Below are 22513 nucleotides of genomic sequence, written 5' to 3'. Positions count from 1 at the left end.
ATGAAAAACCAAATAACTGTAGCTTGATATGATATCTATTAAATAAATTTCATTATAGATGAATTAAAAGCAGACATTTCAAAAGTGTAAAAAACAGAAATTTAGGCCAATCAGTCAAAAAAATACTAAGAAAAAAATCTTTGAAAATCCTGTTTTTCATTCAAGAAATTCTGACCGAAAATTGTTGTCCGTTTTTCGATCCGTTTTGCAGTAAGTGCCGTTATTTTGTTTAAGTTTAAAAAAAATCATATTTGTTATTAAATTATAATTTATCGGCATATTTCAGCCATTCTTTGAAGTGTTTACACCTCAAAATCATAAAACGGCGAAATTGTGTCCCCGGCGAATATGGGCCCCCGACTCTACCACCCTCTTATAAATTCATAATATAAAACAGGACTGGGACGTGCTGTTGGGATAGATAAAATATTCCAGCTTGAAAATATCTAATTAGTTATGGAACACGATCAAAAATATATGAGAAAAAAAATATTGTCGCTATATTTTTTCTTCTTGTCTCTTTTTGACTCTACTTGTCTCAAAAGTATTGACAAGTGGTTTGGGGCACTAGTTTTGGTGACGTATCTAAAAGCGGGAAATTCGTCCAGCGGACCAGAATTTCTGAACAAAAATAAACCCTGTGGACGTAAACAGCATATATAATATATACGTTATCTGTATGTAAGAGAAATACCTTTAATAGTTTGTTGTCGTGCAGTTTATATCCACATTTCGATTTAAGCTAATATTTAAGTTGTTTCAATTTTACATTTTCTGTTTACTTTGTGCAGTTGTGTGGAGGATTCTCGTGGAAGTTAGGTGAAGTCGCCCCACTTTATACTCGCCCCTAGCTGTAGAACCGAAACCTTTAAATCCTTGTGATATTTTTGAAATTTGCAGTCCGAAAAATTTCAAAAAAATATCATGAGTACAGAGTACCAAACTGCTAAGGTTCTGCTGCTAACTTGCCCAATGATCAACTATAAACACTCATATTTCAGGTTTTAAGGTCACCTGAGGGACGAGGGTCAGTAGCCGTCAGTGGTGCATGACATATCGGACCAAAGGCAACTACCGTCTAAATAAAAAAAAAACACCTTCTATGGCTATGTAAATCAATTGTATCTGATTTTATGCCTTTATGGGCCCTGTAATTTGGGAAATAAAATGTAATAGATGTGCCTTGATGTACCTATGTTAATTCCCCTTAATTTGGACAGATTAATAATTTAGTATTTAAATGTTTATTTTAAGTTTAATTTTATTTTAACACAGTAAGATAAAAGTAAGGATTGTTAATTTAACTGTTTTAATTTAGTATTTAACTTTCGATGTTTTTATAATGTTTTATGAATATTTATTTATTCAACTTTTCTAAGTACCGTTTTAGTTAAAGTTACCCTGTTTAATGACAAGTTTAGAATATTATTTGAAATTCAGTCGGAGTCAGCCTTGCACAGGCCGCCAAATACTCGCCGGACTGATTAGTTTACTTGAGTTTAGAGTTAGCCACCACTTCGAGGCAGTTCGCCAGAGTTAGCCACCCCTTGATGGTGCAAATTTCAATACTATAAAACACAACGCGAAGCAAATTTACTTTACTGTTAAGACTAACTCTAGGAACACTTTACTTTCAATTTACATTTGAAATTACTATATTTTTGAACTTCAGTTTAGAAAGTTTTCTGACTCCTGTTTATATCCGACTTTGTTTAATACATGCAATTATTGTACATTTGTGAATAAATAAAATTGAGAATGGAAATGGGGAATGTGTCAAAGAGACAACAACCCAACCAAATAAAAAACAACAGCAGAAGGTCACCAACAGGTCTTCAATGTAGCGAGAAATTCCCGCACCCGGAGGCGTCCTTCAGCTGGCCCCTAAACAAATATATACTAGTTCAGTGATAATGAACGCCATACTAATTTCCAAATTGTACACAAGAAACTAATATAAAAATAATACAAGACTAACAAAGGCCAGAGGCTCCTGACTTGGGACAGGCGCAAAAATGCGGCGGGGTTAAACATGTTTGTGAGATCTCAACCCTCCCCCTATACCTCTAACCAATGTAGAAAAATAAACGCATAACAATACGCACATTAAAATTCAGTTCAAGAGAAGTCCGAGTCTGATGTCAGAAGATGTAACCAAAGAAAATAAACAAAATGACAATAATACATAAATAACAACAGACTACTAGCAGTTAACTGACATGCCAGCTCCAGACTTCAATTAAACTGACTGAAAGATAATGATTTCATCATATGAACATCAGGCACAATCCTTCCCGTTAGGGGTTTAGTATCATACCATCATAACATATATATGAGAAGAACATAACCCGTGTCATGCCAACAACTGTTTTTAGAATAAATGTCTTTAGTTCCGACGCAAAGACCTTATCAGTGACTCAATATTAACGCCAAAATATGCAATCTTTAATGACTTGACAACAGTATCGTAATTATATCCCTTCTTAATCAGTCTATTTAAAGGTTTTGTAAGTTTCTGAGGTGAATACTGACACCTTTGTGCTTTATAAAGAATATTTCCATAAAAAATTGGATGTGAAATACCTGAAGGTATAAAAAGTCTGCATGTTGAGCTATATTTACGAATGATGTCTTTATACGGATGATAAAATATAGTTTCGTTTGATTCATTGTCTTTTGTTCAACCATAATCTGATATCAGGTATCCCAATGGTCGAATAGGGGCGAAGTACTGGCCGCTACACGTCCCGGAAGGTGTTGTCACGGACCCCCTCCGTTACAAAAAATATTCTATTCTATTCTATTCTATGGAGACAACTGGAATTTTGGCCTGTCTATAAATGAGCGACCTGTTACATCACTATGTATTAAGTAAAAGAAAATAACTAAATAAGGCCATAATTTTGAAGAAATAAATGATTTTTGAAAAGGACTGTCTGATGATAAGTCGGCAATGATCAGGATTTTACATACCCACCTTCATTGAGGGGGATAGGACCTTTATCGGGACTCCTGGATCGGGTGTTTATAAGACTGGGATTTCGGGATCCGGGGAATTTTTTTTCTCTCGAATTTCCAGACCTAAGGATTTTGTGTTTTTAAGCCTTGGATTTCAGATCAGGAGTTTTTTACCCCAGGATTTCGGGATCAGTACCCCTCCTACAACCCCTCCCTTCATTGTACACTACAACCCGAACCTGACAAGGGTATCAAGGGGTTATATATATATAGAAATTAATTCAGCATACAATATATTTATATAAGGCCAAATAAAAATATATGTGTGGTTCCAGTTACCCTACCTACCCTACTTTTTAGTCGTAATAATAGCCTACCCTCAAGATTTTTTTGTCATTTTCCAAATAAGCACTGTTAAAGTCAGAATGTTGCTCCCATAGAATCAATGTAAAAAAATAACATAAAATGAAAAAATATCCTTACCTACCTACACCTTACGTTTATTTTCAATGTAACTGGAACCACACATTACATAGATATAGGAAGATGTGGTGTGAGTGCCAATGAGACAACTCTCCATCCAAATAACAATTTAAAAAGTAAACCATTATAACATTTTATTTATTTTTGTTCGTCGTACCATTGAAATTTATGTTTAAAGTGACTTAAATACCCAAAGGGTCGGGTGTTCTTATTATTGTTTTTATATATCACTGTATTATATAATATTTTGTGAAAAACACATGTCACTATAATAAATAATTTACTTACTTACTTACTTACTTATAGGTTAAAGTACGGCCTTCAACACAGAGCCTTGGCTCACACCGAACAACAAGCTATAAAGGGCCCCAAAATTACTAGTGTAAAACCATTCAAACGGGAAAACCAACGGTCTAATCTATATAAACAAAACGAGAAACACGTATATATAACATAAACAAACGACAACTACTGTACATCAGATTCATGACTTAGGACAGGTGCAAACATTTGCAGAGGGATAAAACGTTTAAATGGAATCAAACCTTCTCTTCTGCCTTATTAGATTTGTTGTCCTTTCATGACAAATTTTTCCAAATTTTTGCCATTCTGCCTTATATCTTAAAAATTATAATAGATAGTATAAGAAGTCTTTATATAAATAAACAGTGTAACCAATAAATTGCAAATCTGTCTCCAAATTTGTAGATTTGGGCAAAGAACTAGACCAATTATTTACTGTTATGGTACAATGCAAGATGGGGGTACATGCCCCTGAAATACCTTAAGCTGACTGCAAAGTCTGTATAGCCAGTTAAGGTCGTTAAAAACTTCCCTTTGTGTTGAAATACCTTAATGTGGATTTTTATGCCACTGTCACAGAAGAGGGGGCATTAAGTTTTATCCTTGTTCGTGTGAATGTAGGAAAAAAAGTAACAGGAAAAAAAATTGTGAAAAAAAGTCACAGGAAAAAAGGTAACAGGAAATAAAGTCACAATATATATTTTGTATGAAATACTAATACTTAGTCATTATGGTCTGCACAAACATGTATTTGTTCCGGACCATATTAGTATTTGGACCATATGCGTATACTTATATGGTCTGACCATACGCGAAACAGACCCATTCGCTCCTTCTGCACCCTTATTCAAACACTTAAACTGGATGACAGTTGAACAGAGAATAAAATATCATAAGTTAGTGATGACATTTAAGTGCATTAATAATGATGCCCCATCATATCTTACTAACAAGTTTCATTATGTTTCAGACAGAAATCCGTACCCCTTGAGAAATGCTGTTCAAGGAAACCTCATACTCCCTAAACCAAAAACAGAATTATTCAAAAAATCTTTTATGTATTCTGGACCATTCTTGTGGAATAATTTGCCAATACCGTTAAGAAATATTACAAATATTAATTCTTTCAAATACAAAATAACAGATCATTTATTGAAATCAACCTAGCTGTATAAATAATATTAAAAACTGATCATGTCATCATGTTTATTTTTTCATCACATTTTATCAAGTTGTATTGAACATTATTATCACACTTGACTTTTTATGCTAATGTATGTATGCAATGTACTAGTATATGTTTGTGTTTTGTTTGATTTTTCATTACGAGGGCCTCAGGGAAGATTAGTTATATAGCTAACTGTGTAACCCTCTTAAAATAAAGTATTGTTTTTGTTGTTGTTGTTGTTATAATACTCGTTTGGTTATTAACGGGCCTGACCATATGATTATTTGGACCATATAGGTATTTTTTTTCAAATTACATTATAAACGTTTCAATACAAAAACTATCTAAAAAAGCAATGATGGTTACATGACAATGTATTAATTTTATAATTCAAAGACTACATAAAAATTAAATATTGATACCCTAATTAGTGTTATCGCTAATTACATTCTTGCATGTAGGATTGAGGTGACAGTTACTTCCACACGGTATCATAGCTTTTTTTCATTTAGTAGTCCTTGTTGTGCACGATCCTTTACATTTACATCTTTTGTTTACGAATGAAAAGTTAGCCTTTTTGCAGCTGCGTACAGTGATACCGAGGTCTTGGGCCATTCCGATATATCTACGATGTTTTAAGTAGCTCTAGATCTCAAATATCGTAACACGACTGCAATACCCCATATTCACAAGACAACTTAAATAAAATGTGTTACTTTCAATTGACTTCTTGTGTAACAGTTTATTAAGAAATTTTTAGAAATATTTTTTTAAGTCAACATATTGCCATTCACTCGTTATAACAAATCGGTAATAACCATCGGTAATGACCATCAGCAATGACCATTGGTAAAAAATGTGTTTATTATAGTTTTGACTAGTTAACAAAATTAACTAGAAATATTTGAAACTGTTTTAGCTAATCTTTTTGTTATGATTATATAAATTAATATAAAATTACCTATATGATAGCGTCTTTTTAATGAACAGTCATACCATATGAAGAGTTGAGATGAATTTAAAGTAAACTGTAACAGAGTGTTAATTATCCCGACCATACACGTACGGTCGGACCATATGAGTATATACCCATATGGTCATGACCATACCCGTATGGTCCAAATACTCATATGGTCCGGAACATATTTATATGAGAAAAATTCCAAATATATATTTTTTTATGAAAATGGTCATACGGCTGCATATATATAGCGGTATTCTAAATATATTTTAGAGAAAACCATCCTAGTATATATGTGTTCATTTGAACTCTGAATTTGCATAATTTCTTGTGCTTGAAATTTTTAATAAGTTCCATGTTTATTCTGTATTATAATGTTTTGAAGGGCGCAATGAATTTGTATAGATAGCCTTGTTCGCAACACAGTACATTAGATTGAAGTTTGCTATCTTTTTTGTAATAGTTAGTGTTGATAATACCTACTGTTTAACTTGATATCAAGATTTAGACACAGACATTTGACATACAATTTTGTTTAATCCTATTATGTTTGATTATATTATGTGTAACAATTATTATTATGTTATATTTTTATTTACTTCATTCGACCTTTGCAGTCTTATGTGTACTTCTTTCAACAACATTCTTTAATATTTATAATATTTATATAATTAAATATATATTTCAGATGTAAAAGGTAGGATTACAGAAAAAAGAAGTATAAAGATTTTTTAAGACCGTCCAACATTCCAAAAGGTAAAATATTGGTTTTTAGACTAACAAATATAATCCCTTTAATGTTTGAAGATAATTCAGCTGATCTGTAAAAATCCCATCTGCATGGCTTATATATAATGTATAGTGTTATAAATCTAGATAAAAACTGTTAAGGAAAGGTAGCACCTAGCCACAGTAAGCTTTATTATTGTAGAGCCTAGGTGGTGGAGTGGTCTAGCGCGTCCCGCATAGTGCAAGGCATTTTCATGCCAAGATATCTCAGTTTGCATCCTAACCAGGGAAGAAAAGAAAATTTTCTTCCACAAATTTACAGATTTAACATTGTTGGGCTGTTATTTAAACAATTTTAATAACAGAATGTGTTTTCAGCCTTGTGTCAACATCACTGGTGACCCAATGGATAAAATCTGTCTGTGAGTTGTCACTAGTTTTAGACATACTTATATTATGATCATTGCTATGACTGCATCCTACATTAATTTGTAATATCCTCTACGATAGATAATTCAGCTGATCTGTAAAAAATCCATATTCATGCTTTATATATCATGTACTGTGTTACAATGCTAGATTAAAACTGACGAGGAAAGGTAACCCAAGGCCACAGAAGGCTTTATTATTGTAGAGCCTATGTGTTCAAGTGATCTAGGGCATAGGGCATAGTGCAAGGTGATTTGGTGCCACAATATCTTAGTATAAACACGAGATGGAATCATGGCCAGGAAAGTACAAAAACTTGCATCAGCAAATTTACAGTTCTAACATTGTTGGGTTAATATTTATAATATATATATATAAGTACGCCTAAACTAGTGACAACTCTATGGCAGATTTTATCCATCAGATCACTAGTAATGGTGATACAAGGCTGAGAACACATTGGGAATATAATTTGTCTAATTATATATCAGCCCAGAATGTTAAATCTGTAAATTTGCGGTTGCAAAGTTAGTTTTTCCTGGTTTGGACTTGAACTTGTGCTACTGAGATATCGTGGCACTTAATCGCCTTGCACTATGCCACCTAGGCTGTACAATAATAAAGACTTTGGTGATCAGTTGTTACCTTTTCTCATCAGTTCATATATATATATTTGGGACTAGACAGAGGCATATTTTTTTTTAAGGGGGAGGGTCCATATGGAGCTATATATATAATAAATGCATTGAGTCTATTTGTTACAAGTGTCACTCCAAACATTGGCTTGCCAGGGCCCCCCTTTAACAAAATCTTGGATCTTCATACATAGTTCCAGAACTTTGTGGCCTTAAGAAAGTAACTGTCGGCACTATGACTACAAGTATATAGGTATGGAATTTCCTATATCACAATGCTTATATCATCATTATGCTACAGAAGGACCAATTGTTTGATGAAGTTGTTTACGCCGATCGACTATAACTTATTCTTTAAAAAACAACTTGCATACTTAGATAATATAATAGAGGAAGAGAACTTTAAACAAGATATAGAAAACCATAATGATTTACAGTCCAAAATTGAAACATAATAGTTCTATCAGTGTGGCACCGAAACGGTAAAATGTCATCTTTGACCTTTGGGGTATGGCAAACAACCTCCTAAACTGATGCTCACTTATAATTACCTGTGACCTTTAGAAATGTTCTAAACCAACTTGCAAAATTACTATAATACCAGATGACAATAAAAAAAATAAACTTGGTGTTTCAGGAAGCGGAAGATTTTACGATGCATTGTAATCCATGCAGCAGACGGGATGTGGAATCCAAGTCCACAAGTTGGTGCAGTGATTGTGAAGAGGGTTTGTGTAGTAAATGTTTGGAAGATCACCAAGTAATTAAACTTACAAGAAGCCATCATGTTATAGACATGACGGAACAAATATCCCCTGAATATTATGAAATGTTGTCCACATCTAATTGCAAATGGCATCACGACCTACAGCAAGATGTCGTCTGCAAAGATCATGATGTGATCTGTTGTCGTCAATGCTTCCAAACTAGTCATAAGTCTTGTAAAAATGTCTGTCATCTAAACAGGGCAGCAAAGGGAATCAAGCAATCTGATTGGCTCAAAAAATTAGGCCATGATTTGAAAGAAATGGCAAAAGTCAGTGAAAAATTTATTGAGGAAAAAAAGGTGTCAAAAGAAGAGTTAAAAAATCAAATAAAGAAAATAAAGAAGGCAGTTTCCAATATCAAGTCTAAGTTTATTATGCATATAGATGATTTAGAAAAAGATTTGTTGAGTGAACTTGCAGATGTTGATAAAGATGGAAAGGAAGAGTCAGAAAAGGAGAAACAAGAGTTGATGAATATGGAGAAGGAAGTTCAAGCTGATCAGACTGCCTTAGAGTTTGTAACCGCCAATGGTTCTGAAAGTCAGATATACTCATTTGTACAAAATCAGTCGGAAAAACAAAAAGAAAGACTGAAAAGGCTGCAGAAAATAGCACCTAACTCAAAAGTTAATATTGAATTGCATGAAGCAAGTCATGAAATAGAGGCTATCAAATCACTAGGATACTTGTCTGTCAACTATGAAAAGGTTACTAATCCATTAAGCGTAGAAGGTTTGATTAATCATAATGAGAGCTTACCTAGAACTGAAAGCAAAGATTTTCCTAATCTCACATTAGGAAAAGAAAAATGGATAGATCCTAAAGACTTCTTTGCAGAAAATGAAAGAGTAGATGATATGTCTTTAGACGTGCAATGTGCCACGGTGACAGATGATAATTATATACTCGTAGCAGGGAAACTTAGATTGGTGATCAATGGAAACTACAAAACAGTCTTACTGCTTGTAAAATATGATGAAGACATGAAATATTTGCAGCAGTACCGTTTCTTTTCACTTGATAGAATTATGTATGATGATGCTAAGATATACGGTATATCATCTATTCAGAATTCAGATAGAGTAGTAATTGTCTATCATAAAATCTTGAATAGGGAAATGTTATTTGCAAGCAAAGCAACAATGAAAAAGATGGGATCTATAAATCTTGACAATTATGGTTATACTTCTTACATTGATAAAGTGATATTAGGTTCTAACAGCAAAAGGATTTTTCTATATACTGAAAAAAATGCAGAGAAAATTTGCTTAACTGTGTTTGATGTTCTTGGTTGCTGTGTTCAGGAATTGGATTTCCGCTTGCAATTTGATTCCTTCATTGCACAACCTAACAACACATTTTGGGGATTGTTTAATAACACGCTTTATGTTTCAAAAGAGGATGGCACAGAAAGCATGTCATATAGCCCATATGGTTTGAGTGCTGTTACGATAGATCACCATGGTAACCTGTTCATGGTGATGGAAGATGGTATCCAAATTATGCATCCAAAGAAGAAGTGTGTTCATCTGGCATTTTCTGAACCACTTGTTTATAAGTATAATAAGAGTGAGGTTATTGGGTTTCATAGCTTCAATAAAAGTCAAACGAAACTGTTGTTAGTGACAATGATTAGCCCAAAAGATCAGAAATTCAGAAATTTTGGAAAAGGAGATGAACGTGTACCGAATAAAGCTTTTCATGTGAAATTGATCTCTGAGGGTGACAATTAATTGACAAAGACTGCTGTGTTACTTTTAGAAATAGATTTTGGATTTTTTTATTGAAAATTATTTAAATGATGGACTAATTGAAAAGTATATAACTCGATCAAGATGAGTATCATCAGAGTACATAAATTTATAACTTGATCATGTTGATGGGATTTAAACTTTAAAAAAGTAGATTTTTTATGTATAGACTAACTTAAGCAACTGTTTTTTTTTATTATTACTTAAGGATTCTGACCATACAGTATTTATTATAGTTTAGACAAGTCATTAGTGACATATAACTATATAAATTTAAATTAAGCACTGGTTTGAGGTTTTTAGATCATCTTGCCCAATCTGAGGTACTGCTATTATTTAGGGGTCATTTTTTCAACCCATGACCATATATATCCTAATTTTTTTTCAAATCTAAACCTTTCATACAAGTCACACATGTATGTTGATTCAACCTTTTTAGTTAAAAATTGTCCCCAAATACCACCCATCATGTTTAGCCTAATTTCAATCGATATGGATAAAATTTTAACTAACATGACTGATGAAATAAGTTTGCAATAGTTTCGAAAAATATTTCGACTGAATATCATGGAAAAGTCCTTAATATTATGTTCATTTGGAAACTTTTCCGAGATCGGTAATCTTCCTTATATCATTAAAGTTGAGATCCACTAATTGAAAGTGAAATGTTGTTGTCTACCTAGGCTATTGCAATATTTCAATTCCCAGTACACAAGTTTCAATATACAGTACACCACCAGTAGTTCTGGTATAGAGGGATACACAGTGTCCATGGTTGTCTAAATGTATGTTGTTCTTACTTTATTTTTTAGATTGTCAGGCAAATTATTGTCAGTTTTTTGAAGATTTCTTTGTTGATATTAGTTAACCTGTCAGAGTTATCCCATCTGTATTTTTTACTGCACTAATAGTGAGGGGGGATAGTACCTTTATTGGGACTCCGGGATCATGCATTTTGAAGCTCCAGATTTCATGATTGACCCTTCCGGGATCCAGGAATTTGTTTTTCTAATTTCAGGATGTTGGGATTTAATTTTTTTAAGCCTAGGATATCTGGATGAGGACCCTCCTACCCTTCTCAAAAGTGATAGTAGCATTGTTGTCATCTAGCAAAGGGAGGCTATTTTATTATCGTAATGATGTATAACATTTTGCTCTGAAACCTTCAACATAACTTCACGGTTCTCAGTAATGTTTTTAAGGCAAGTCCTGGGTCATTTTTAGCAGTGAGAAGAAGAAGTTTTATTGTTGTTTAATTTATTATTTAGTTTCTATGACAATATAGAACATTACCATGACATAATATTGATATTAATTTTTTAAGCTTTTGCTATATAATGAAATGATTGTTTAGTGGGGATACCATATTTTCCAATCTAGGACTCATGTTCTTGTCTTAACCTAAACTTGAAAATGAAGAACAGCAATAACACTTTTCCTTATGTTTTGTCAAGCTAATGAAAATTTTGCATCATGAATTTAAAACACCATAATATTAAAAGGTCTCTATTGTGGTTTTTATCACTTTAATAATTATTATATCAATGCAGTACCTAGATTATCACAAAACTTTAATCATATTAATAGATAGGTAAAAACTTTTAACAACAGAAAAGATACGCAATTAGAAGATCTACAAAAAATATGAACATCCTTTTTAAATATTGGATGACAATTTTTATAAGTTCTTGTACTTAAATGACAACCAGAACTTTTAACTTATTTTCAAGATTTTGTCTTCTACTTAAACTATAATAGGTAGATGAACTGGTAAGTGATTCAGGCTCTTATGGGACTCTTAATTATTTATTATTGTTAAAGGTTATTAAACATTCATGTTCTGTTATTATTAAGCAACCTGTGACAAAGCAACAATGAGTTTTATTCATGTATTTTATATTCATGTTTTGATCTGCTTTTGAAATTTTTGGAAGTTGTCATTTCTTAAAATTGTTATTATCTTTTTATTTTTGTTTTGTTACTGGTAAAGAAATTACCTCATTTGTGGCTAATTAGTTTTTATTTGTTATAATGTAATTTGTTATAATGTTATTATACCCCATGCAATGAGTTGCGGAGGGTATATTGTTTTTGACCCGTCTGTCCGTCCGTCAGTCCTGTTTCGTGTCATCGCAACTCCTCTCAAACCACACAACAGAATTTCACGTAACCTTTTCAGATAATAAGGACATACTATGTAGTTGTGCATATCAACGGAAAATTGCGATTCAATTTTTTTTCTAGGAGTTACGCCCCTTTGAACTTATTTGCTTCAATGTACTACTACAACAGTTTGTCATCGCAACTCCTCTCAAACCACTCAACAGAATTTCACGTAACCTTTTCAGATAATAAGGACGTACTATGTAGTTGTGCATATCAACGGGAAATTGCGATTCAATTTTTTTTCTAGGAGTTACGCCCCTTTGAACTTATTTGCTTCAATGTACTTCTGCAACAGTTTGTCATCTCAACTCCTCTGAAACCACACAACAGAATTTCATGAAATTTTGTACATAATAAGGACATACTATTTAGATATGCATATTAGCAGGAAATAAATTTTTCTTATATTTTTTTTTTTCTTACACTTATTTAATTTCTCCAATGACAATGTGGGGACGTGGGGTATGTGAGCCTGCTCACTAAGGTTCTTTAATTTGTCATGTTTGTTATAATGTTATTTGTTATAATGTCATTTGTTAAAATGTTATTTGTTATTATACAAATGTTATACTGAGGGATAAAAAATTATATATGCAGTATAGCAGTTTTAGGAAAAGTTGCGTACAGTACATGTTTCAGATATCAAAATATGGCTTCTTATTATTGCCATACTCACTCATTCGCCTTAACGTTTAAAAAAAATGGCATTCATTTCTGAACTTACAGTATACATTACAAATGTACTTATGATTACACCCCACCAGTGAATCCCAAACTGTTAAATGAACAGCAGAGACATTTATTTGTATTTGTTAGTTAGCAGGATTTCTTTGATAGAGGTTTTTCTGCTTACAGAAATAATATAAGTAGGGTCCCTGTCAATTAGTCAAACTGCTTTGAATGTATCAGCACAAACAGAAACCACATGTTATTAATAGATAAAGAGTCCACTAGTCTGATGGCGTTGTATGCATCAGCCTGACCAGTGTCTGCCTCACACAAAAATGTACAAACAGTCATCATCTCCTGTTGACATATCAGTTTAATACATTGGTTTAAGGATTATATATCTTGGGAATTTTTTTTGGAAATCATCATGATCATTCTATTTTGGTTGATTTGAATATATTTGGCTGATATGACTAAGGGACAGCAAATCATTTACACAAAAGTCATCTAAAAATCAACATACATTTACTGTCTTCAACAACAACTATTATGCAGACTGTGCAACATGCAAAGACATAAATTTCTTGTATAGATATAAGAAGATGTGGTATGAGTGCCAATGAGAAAACTTTCCATCTAAGTCACAATTTGTAAAAAGTCCAAAAAGAATAGTAAACCAGTTACCAGTCAACATACTTCCTTAGAATCATCATCATGCAAATTTTTGTACAAGGACGTTATTCTAGCCTTTAAAATATTCTATTTTATTCATGTAAATTAAACATGTTAAAAGAAATTTAAGATGTAAAAAGACGACTAACACTGTATCATGCACTCCTGGTATAGCTGTGTAAACTAAATTAAACTCTTGCTTTATCAGTTGAATAGCAAAAGATACAGTAAAGAATATCAATAAAAATCAGTACAGGAAATGATTTATTGTGGTGTTTAATGCCACTTTCAACACGTTTGTTCTGTGGTAGTCAGTTTTGTTTTTGGTGGAGGAGGCAAGAGTGTGTGGAGAGAACTACAGGCCTTAGGTAGATAAACTGGCAATCCTAGTCAATTAAGATTGGAGTCAAGTGTACCTGCCATGTACAGGATTCAAACTCTCAACCTCAGTGTTGATACAGTTCTGAAAATTTAGAAGTTATTTCGAGGTTTTTATTATTGCGAAAACTGCAACCGTATTATGATCGCAATAAATAATAATAATTTTGAAATTTTTTGTATGAACTAGACAGGATTTTTCTGAACATCGCAAAATTTAAAATCGCATTTTAGTTTAAAATGACAAAATCGCAATAATAAATGCACGCAATAATTTCTGAATTTACAGTAGTTTGACTACTCAGAACAAGTTCAGTAATTATAGTGTGCATTTTTTTTATCTGGTGACCGTATACTATTTCAATAAACATTTTTTTCTCACATTATCCAATCTCTTTTCAGTTTCTTCACTTGGAAAATTAAGTTTATTGTGGATTCATTTAATTTTTGTGGATACCAATTTACATGGATGGATGAAACATTATGTTTCCATGCAATATTTTGGATTGTCTGATTTTGCCAAAGTCTGAACTCAAAATTAAATTTAAAATTGCACTTCATTAAATTTTAAACAGATTTATCATTTAATATCCACATAATTCACAAAAATTGGTATCCCACAGACAGAATAATAATGAATCCCCAGTAAATATTTATATTTTTTTTTTTGCAGTAATAAGAAATGCAGTCTCAGAGAACTTTGAGCACCTTTCCCATAGCACCTGTTCATAAGACAAAGTTGTGTGCTGCAGGATTTTTAACAGTAGAAGATCTTAAAGACATCAAGCCTTCTGGTCTGTCTAAAGGTAATGTAGTGAAGAAAGTGCCTCAGATTAAATATAGGAGTGCAATGTTAATCATCAAACTATAAACAAATTATGATGAACACAGGGTGTGCAGGGTGCCTAAAGAGATGGAGACATGAATACTATACAGATAAGATAAATAAATATAATGATTTATTTGCAAGCAGTGAACAATCATTTATCAAAAACAAAACAAGAAACAGATTCTTCTTAATATTTTATTTCATTCAAATAGAAAGGCAATAAGGGTACTATAAACATATTACAATTTGATGGAAATTTGTAGAAAAAACACAATTTCTACATCATACGGTTACATTGACGACATATTTATGTCGATAAAAAAAACTCCTGATCTGAGTCCTAATCTCCTGATCTGAGTTTCACAGTCCATCACATGTATGCAGTCACCCTTATGAAGCTACATATTAATGCATATAGACTATTAGACATGTCCAATTCCAATCATTGCCTAGGTTTTGGTATATTTCATTGTTAAATGAAAGGGATATGTTATATGCTGTTTAAAAGATAGTCTTGCAGTTTTGTATGACAGATGCATGTTTCGTCTATAATAGTCTCATCTGAGTGGTATTTTAAAGTTTGAAAGTAAAAAACTGTAGGAATAAATATTTTCATTTTAAAAAATTTAAACCTCTAACTTTCAATTGATTAAAATAAAAATGATATTATAATTGGTCCTCTTGAAATCAATCGACTTCAAAAAAGAAGGTAACAATTTTACAATTGGCTTCAAGATTATTCTTTATGCAATGAATATTTAACTTTGCCTAAAATGACTTTTTTATTTGTAGAAACTGGCATAGGCTTGGAGGAATGTTTGGAAATCATAAAACTTGTTAACGATGACACTACAAAGAAGTCTACAGTAAAATCAGCATTTGATATCTTACAACAGGAGCAGACACTACCACCTATCATCACGTTCTCAGAGCAGATTGATGCCATGCTAGGTGGGGGAGTACCACTGTGTAAGATAACAGAGTTCTGTGGTGCTCCTGGGATAGGAAAGACACAAATGTGGTAACTATACTTAGAGTCTTAGACAGGAAATATTTTTCAATACAAAACTGGTCATCTTCACACTTTGTATAATTGTGGACTTAAGTTTTATTCAAGTGTGCTCTAGACACTGTTCAACCAACGCTTTTCATATTGTAATAAGTTGTTACTGTTGACAAAATGGAGGTCAATTTCAATATTGATGATTTTCATTTTTGATTGGAAAATGGCACTTAATGTTGTTTCAGAGCAATAACTTGTGAACCATTCTATAATTACTTTGCAAATATAAAAATGTTGTATAAGCTGATAACAAAATTGAGATCAAGTTAGATACTGATGATTTTCACTTTTGACCTTCAGGAGTTATGGCCCTTCATTGCCTATAAAATGACACAAATAAATATTTTGAAAACCTGGTTTGCTATCATTTTGACAGCCTCTTGTTATATTATAATTCAACTCCTGTAGTTTTTGTATGTTATTCCAGCATGCAGCTAGCGGTAGATGTACAGATACCAGAATGTTTTGGAGGTTTGGATGGTGAAGTGGTGTACATTGATACAGAAGGGAGTTTTATTGTGGAGAGATTAGTAGATATCACCATGGCAACCATACAACATTGTCAACAAATTTCTCAGATGGAATCAGATGAAGGTCAGAATTGTTATAAAAAAAGAAGATGTGGTATGATTGCCAAAGAGACAACTCCCCACAAGAGACCAAATGACAACCAAATTAAAAGCTTTGAGTCACCGTACAGCCTTCAACTATAAGCAAAGACGATAGACTACTGTAAACAAACTTTTTTTCACGGATACTTTATTTCGTGTTTTACTCTTTCTAGTCTATTTCGCAGCTATTTAATTTTGCGATTTTCTAATTTCTGGATATAGTTTAATAGGGAAAGATCAAAGTTTTACATATTCGCGACAATTTATATTTGCTTTATTTTTTTACTCTCGAAAGTAGCGAAAATAAATCGCTTGAGAAAATAAGTTTGTTTACAGTATATAACACTTTGAATATAAAAAAATGGATTCCAAATGCAACAGGACATTGAAAAATCATCAGGTAAATGATGTCCATCCATCCATGCTGCTTTTCAAGCATATAGAAAAAATAATGAATCCATAGTATCATCTTATATAAATGATGTCATCCTCCACTTAATTCTTTCATTGATTTGTATAATGTTATATTACACTGTATACTGTCTATTGGATATTTATAACTCCAATATTATAAAGCTGTATTTTCTTATGGAAATAAATTATTATAAATTGATAACAAGTTTCACTAAAACTTGTTTTGCTTAAATTTAGCAAATATAATATGAGCTGCGTCAAAGAGATATTCATCTTATGCAAATGATTTTGAATATCTTTACATCTGTTCAGGGGTCGAAATTAGTGCTGGTCCGGTGGATAAGTAGAAATTTGTTGATGCTATGTACAGATAAGTTTGAAAGGAAAAATTAGTTTTCATCACAATCTCGGTTTGTCCGATGCAATGGTCCGAGGCAAATTTAAAAGAAAGCATGAGAATAAAAGTAAAAATCTATCATTTATTTTAGTGTTTGTAATATTAATGTCATTTTTGCAGGACCTGCAGTAAAAATTTTAGTCCACTGGTCTGGCTGTCCAGTACACAAAACAGCTTTAATTCTACCCCTGCTGTTACTCTTTTTCAGTTTGAAAAAAACTCTCCGTAAAGTCTAACAGTTTTAAAAATTCAATTGAATTATTATTAGAACCCTACAAATATAACAAAACTCTAACATTTTTTCTCATAATTGATTGTTCCAAAATTAATCAAAGTCTTATACATGTATATGTGCACTTGTGGAAGGTCAATTTCTATAGAACTGTCGCAGCTTATATGTTTAAACTACAAATGTATCAACTCCAGTAAAGTGCAAGTGCTCAATCAAATTTGAATAGTATACAAACAATGGGCATTAAATTTAAACAAGATGTAGGGGGCCGTAAAAATGTCAAAAGGTTATTCAAACAACTGTTTTTAAATTTACAGAAACTAAATCCAGTATGTCCGAGTTTACAACAGAGAAAGTATTATCCAGGATCCATTACTACAGATGTCATGACTATGTGGAGTTGTTAGCTACAGTTCATCTACTACCAGATTTTATCAAGGATCATCCTAAGGTTTGTTTATCATTCTCAAGTTTTAGATCAAAGACCATTCTATGGTTTCATTTTATACTTGTATGAAACCAGATTGGGGTCTCAATGTACCAATTTGAATACAGGTCAGATGTTCTGCTTTGGTTGAAAACCACACCCAAATCATGTGTCTTACCAAACAACAGCAGCAAGACTTATATACTTTTTATAGAGGAAGATGTCCCCGTCAGGCTGGCATGTGTATGAAACAAAGGTTACACAAAAGAGATATATGTTAGAGTGACAGCAACCTGGCAACCAAACAGAACCAAAAATCACAAGTAACGTAGGGGTTCATTCACATTAATGAAATAGCTACCGAACAGTATAAAGAACCCAACAGACATGTAAGGTCAACATGAGATCTTTAAGGTGGTACCCAACCCTTTCACTAAAAGTAATTTGGCTCGTTTAATTTTCATAAAATTTTGAGCAAGTATTTACTTTGGCCCTTTAACAAAAATATAAAAATTTCAAAAGCTTTGAACCAACCCTTTTATCAGAAAAAATTACACAGTTTACATAGCAGTTTGACAAACACCAAATTTGATCACTGAGAAGCTTAATATTACCTTAACAACACAACGTAATTAAAACATTTAGCTGACTAGTTCCTTGAGTCTACAAGTTGTGATTAAACTGAACAGGAATAGTCATGGATCAAGATTGCCACTTAACATTAAGCAAACAACAATCAATCAATCAAATATCAACACCAATACCAATTTCTCTAAAAACTGTGAACCATTTTAAGATGGGGAGGTTTCAAATATTGTTTTTAGAATTTTCAGCTTTTTACCATCTTTATAAATTGTTCTTTTAACATTATCATGAGTAAATTGTGTGGATTTGTTTTATTTTGGTGGGTCCAAATATTGTAGATTTTGGAAAAGTTGTGTCTTCAATAGTATTTGATTTTTTGGATTTCCCAAAGTCTGCATACTAGCCAAAAGAAAAATGATACTTTTTTGAACATTTAAATTGTGGCTTATTTATATTCAGAAAAACTTGGAAAATTTATATCCCACGAAAAATAACGAATCCACACTACACAATGTTAATAATTATTTTGAGGTTTTGAGATTTTTTTAATTATTTTTTAATTGTATACAGATTAAGCTGGTTGTAGTAGACAGTATAGCTTTCCACTTCAGACATGACTTTGATGATTTTTCGTTGAGGACGAGACTGTTAACATCAATGGCACAGAGCTTTATTAAACTGGCAACAGAATATAAAATAGCTGTAAGTTTTCAACTATAAATGTAATGTACTGTAAATTCAGATAATTATTGCATGCATTTATTATTGCGATTTTGTCATTTCACACCTAAATGTGATTTTAATTATTACGATTTTGAGAAAAAATCCTGTTTTATTCATATGAAATATTTCAAAATGTGAGTTTAAATTATTGCGTTTACAACTCTGTCGCATTTTTCGCAAAAATAAACACCTCGCAATAATTTCTGAATTTACAGTATTTGGTTCAGGCAGGAAATTTATCTCCCTCTCAGTCATTGTCAGTCTGAGTCTAATAGGTATTTGCTACATAGCAGGCAGTCATACCAAGTAAATGTCTACAGTCGGTAATTGACCGTTTCAGAATCTAAAGGACGATGGGTAGTTTCATTGTTCGTACCCCAAAATGAAAATAACGTCACGACATTGGTTGAATTTTCATTGTTTTGGACGTTTTCAACCAATCACGACATTTCGGTGTACAATTTTGAAAATATTACCCAGAATGCATTAGATTCTAAAACGGCGAATTGCAAGGATGTTTATAGTAGTGTTAAAATATGCATTTGAAAGAAGAAAATTTTAAAGGCCAGATCACTACAATATTATTGATTATATCATAAACTTGACCTTTGCTTGAGAAATTTGAGACGTCTTTGGTTTGAAATAGATTTTATTTGTCTCTTTACAATGTGATTCAAGGAAAAAAATATCCTATGAGACATTTTGACTTCAGTAGTGTCTATGTTTAAATGAGACATATATAAATGAATGAAGAAATTAACAACATGTAAAACTTTTTTTTTAAACTGTAGGAATTAAAAAAAATCATGGGTTTTCTGTTACATTAATTTTTATCCAAATATCACTTTCATACTTTTAATGACCCACTTACAATTTATGCCCACTTACAATCGTAGAGGGGCATTATGTTTTCTGGTCTGTGCCTCCGTTCTTTCATCCGTTCGTTTGTTCGTGCCGCTTCAGGTTAAAGTTTTTGATGAAGTTGAAGTCCAATCAACTTGAAACTTAGTACACATGTTCCCTATGATATGATCTTGCTAATTTAAATAGCAAATTAAAGTATTGACCCCAATATTACGATCCACTGAACATGTAAAATGATAGTGTGAGTGGGGCATCTGTGTACTATGGACACATTCTTGTTTTAAACTGAACAAACAGTGATAAATTTTAAAACTGAACATTGAATAGGATTGAACATTGCATACCTAAAGACTGAGAATGATTTACAGACAGAAATTCCAAATAATTGGAGGCTCTCATTTAAAGTCAACACCTATATGATTACAATTTACACCATGACAACTATGAAACAGGGGAGATAATTCATCATTATTATTATTGTAGGTTGTACTGACTAACCAAATGACTACAAAAGTCAAACACGGAGAGAGTTCTCAGTTAGTTCCTGCTCTAGGAGAAAGTTGGGGACATGCTAGTACAGTCAGGGTCATTTTATACTGGGAAGGTCAACAAAGATATGCTTGGTTGTATAAATCTCCATCCAAAAAAGAATCCACAGTCCCGTACCAAGTCACAGTAAGTCTGATGTTATCTTTGAGATTATGAATCCTACAAACTGTATTTTTTTAAATAAGAAACACAAATTTATATGAACTTTATAAATGAAAATAAAACCATTGTTTATTTGTGTTGGTTGATAAATCATAAGGGCCCTCAAGATTTTGAATACTGTAAATTCAGAAATTATAACCATGTTTGTATTATTGTGAAAAATGAGCCAGGATTAATATAATGTAATTTTTTTATAGAATTTAAACAGGATTTTTCTCAATATCAAAAAATTAAAATCGCATTTTAGTCTTAAAATGACAAAAAAACGCAATAATAAATGCATGCAATAATTTCTGAATTTACAGTAAACTGTATTTATTGTATAACACTTCTCTGGAACAGTAATTAGTAAATCAAGGGCTGCTGAAATTTGGTATCAAGGATCATGTCAGCATGGTATATACTGTGTGATGCTTTTTAACATCCATCAATCATCAACTCTTTTAACTGAAAAACTTAAAACAGGGGAATTATTAACAAGCCACAAACCTGACTTTGTTGATTTAAGAGTTATTGGTATCTTATGAAATTTGATAATTGAATTGTATTTACAAGAAAAATCTAAATTTCAGAAAATATTAAATTAATTATATTACCATAATGTGTTTTTTCCCTTTAACAGATGGGTGGAATTCGAGATATAGTAGAAAGTCAGGATTTCGATAAGAGTGAAGACAATCTCCAACAGCCCACTAAACGACAGAGGGTCACATGATAGGAAGTAGAATTAGTGGATTCAATTGGAATGGGAAAGCTTTCTCACTGTATTATGATGGTGTGTCTCTACTGGGCAAAAGAAAGGAGATTGTAATAGTTGTGAAACTAAAGTTTACTATGGCTCAGTGTAAATGCTGTTTTATATATTGCAAGTTCAGTTATAAACTATATACTGTGCTAATGACTAAGTCACATTGTAAACATTGTTTATTTTATAGTGTAAGCTCAGTTATGAACTATGTTCTGTGCTAATGACTAAGTCACATTGTAAACATTGTTTATTTAATGGTGGAAGCTCAGTAATGAACTATGTTCTGTGCTTATGACTAAGTCACATTGTAAACATTGTTTATTTTATGTTCTGTGCTAATGACTAAGTCACATTGTAAACATTGTTTATTTGATGTGCTGTGCTTATGACTAAGTCACATTGTAAACATTGTTAATTTAATGGTGGAAGCTCAGTAATGAACTATGTTCTGTGCTTATGACTAAGTCACATTTTAAACATTGTTTATTTTATGTTCTGTGCTTATGACTAAGTCACATTGTAAGCATTGTTTATTTAATGGTGTAAGCTCAGTAATGAACTATGTTATGTGCTAATGACTAAGTCACATTGTAAATTTTATGTTCTGTGCTTGTGACTAAGTCACATTGTAAACATTGTTTATTTAATGGTGTAAGCTCAGTAATGAAATATGTTCTCTGCTTATGACCAATGTTAGACTTTACTATTAAGAATAAAATGTTAATTACATTTTGTTGATTATTAAAATCTGTTGAACAATTTTTCTTTCTGTTTTAAACTTTATACTAAATCCTTTGAAGTTTAAAGTAGTAACAAGGGAGATAAGTAAAGTTTATTGTA

General features: G+C 32.1%; 1 protein-coding gene across 4 annotated transcripts; it reads left to right on the top strand.

Annotated features, from left to right (window-relative positions):
* Positions 1-593: 593 nt before the first annotated feature.
* LOC134681354 (DNA repair protein RAD51 homolog 3-like) lies at positions 594-22027 on the top strand. Of its 4 annotated transcripts, none has more exons than XM_063540943.1 (9): positions 643-677; positions 6562-6629; positions 14743-14875; positions 15691-15919; positions 16389-16555; positions 17933-18066; positions 19198-19329; positions 20698-20889; positions 21548-22027. In XM_063540943.1, the coding sequence occupies exons 3-9, from the start codon at positions 14752-14754 to the stop codon at positions 21638-21640; spliced, it is 1071 nt and encodes a 356-aa protein (XP_063397013.1). In that variant the 5' UTR covers positions 643-677; positions 6562-6629; positions 14743-14751; the 3' UTR covers positions 21641-22027. The 4 variants fall into 4 exon arrangements, with proteins under 4 accessions (XP_063397012.1, XP_063397011.1, XP_063397013.1 ...); XM_063540944.1 differs by having other exon boundaries at positions 665-681; XM_063540942.1 differs by lacking the exons at positions 14743-14875; positions 15691-15919; positions 16389-16555; ... (2 more) ...; positions 20698-20889; positions 21548-22027 and adding an exon at positions 8304-11340 and having other exon boundaries at positions 594-677.
* Positions 22028-22513: the final 486 nt, after the last annotated feature.

The sequence above is a fragment of the Mytilus trossulus genome, chromosome 8 (genome assembly GCF_036588685.1).
Source record: "Mytilus trossulus isolate FHL-02 chromosome 8, PNRI_Mtr1.1.1.hap1, whole genome shotgun sequence".
NCBI classification, from domain to species: domain Eukaryota; kingdom Metazoa; phylum Mollusca; class Bivalvia; order Mytilida; family Mytilidae; genus Mytilus; species Mytilus trossulus.
The sequence above is the reverse complement of the archived record's forward strand: the minus strand, read 5'-3'. Positions and strand labels throughout refer to the sequence as shown.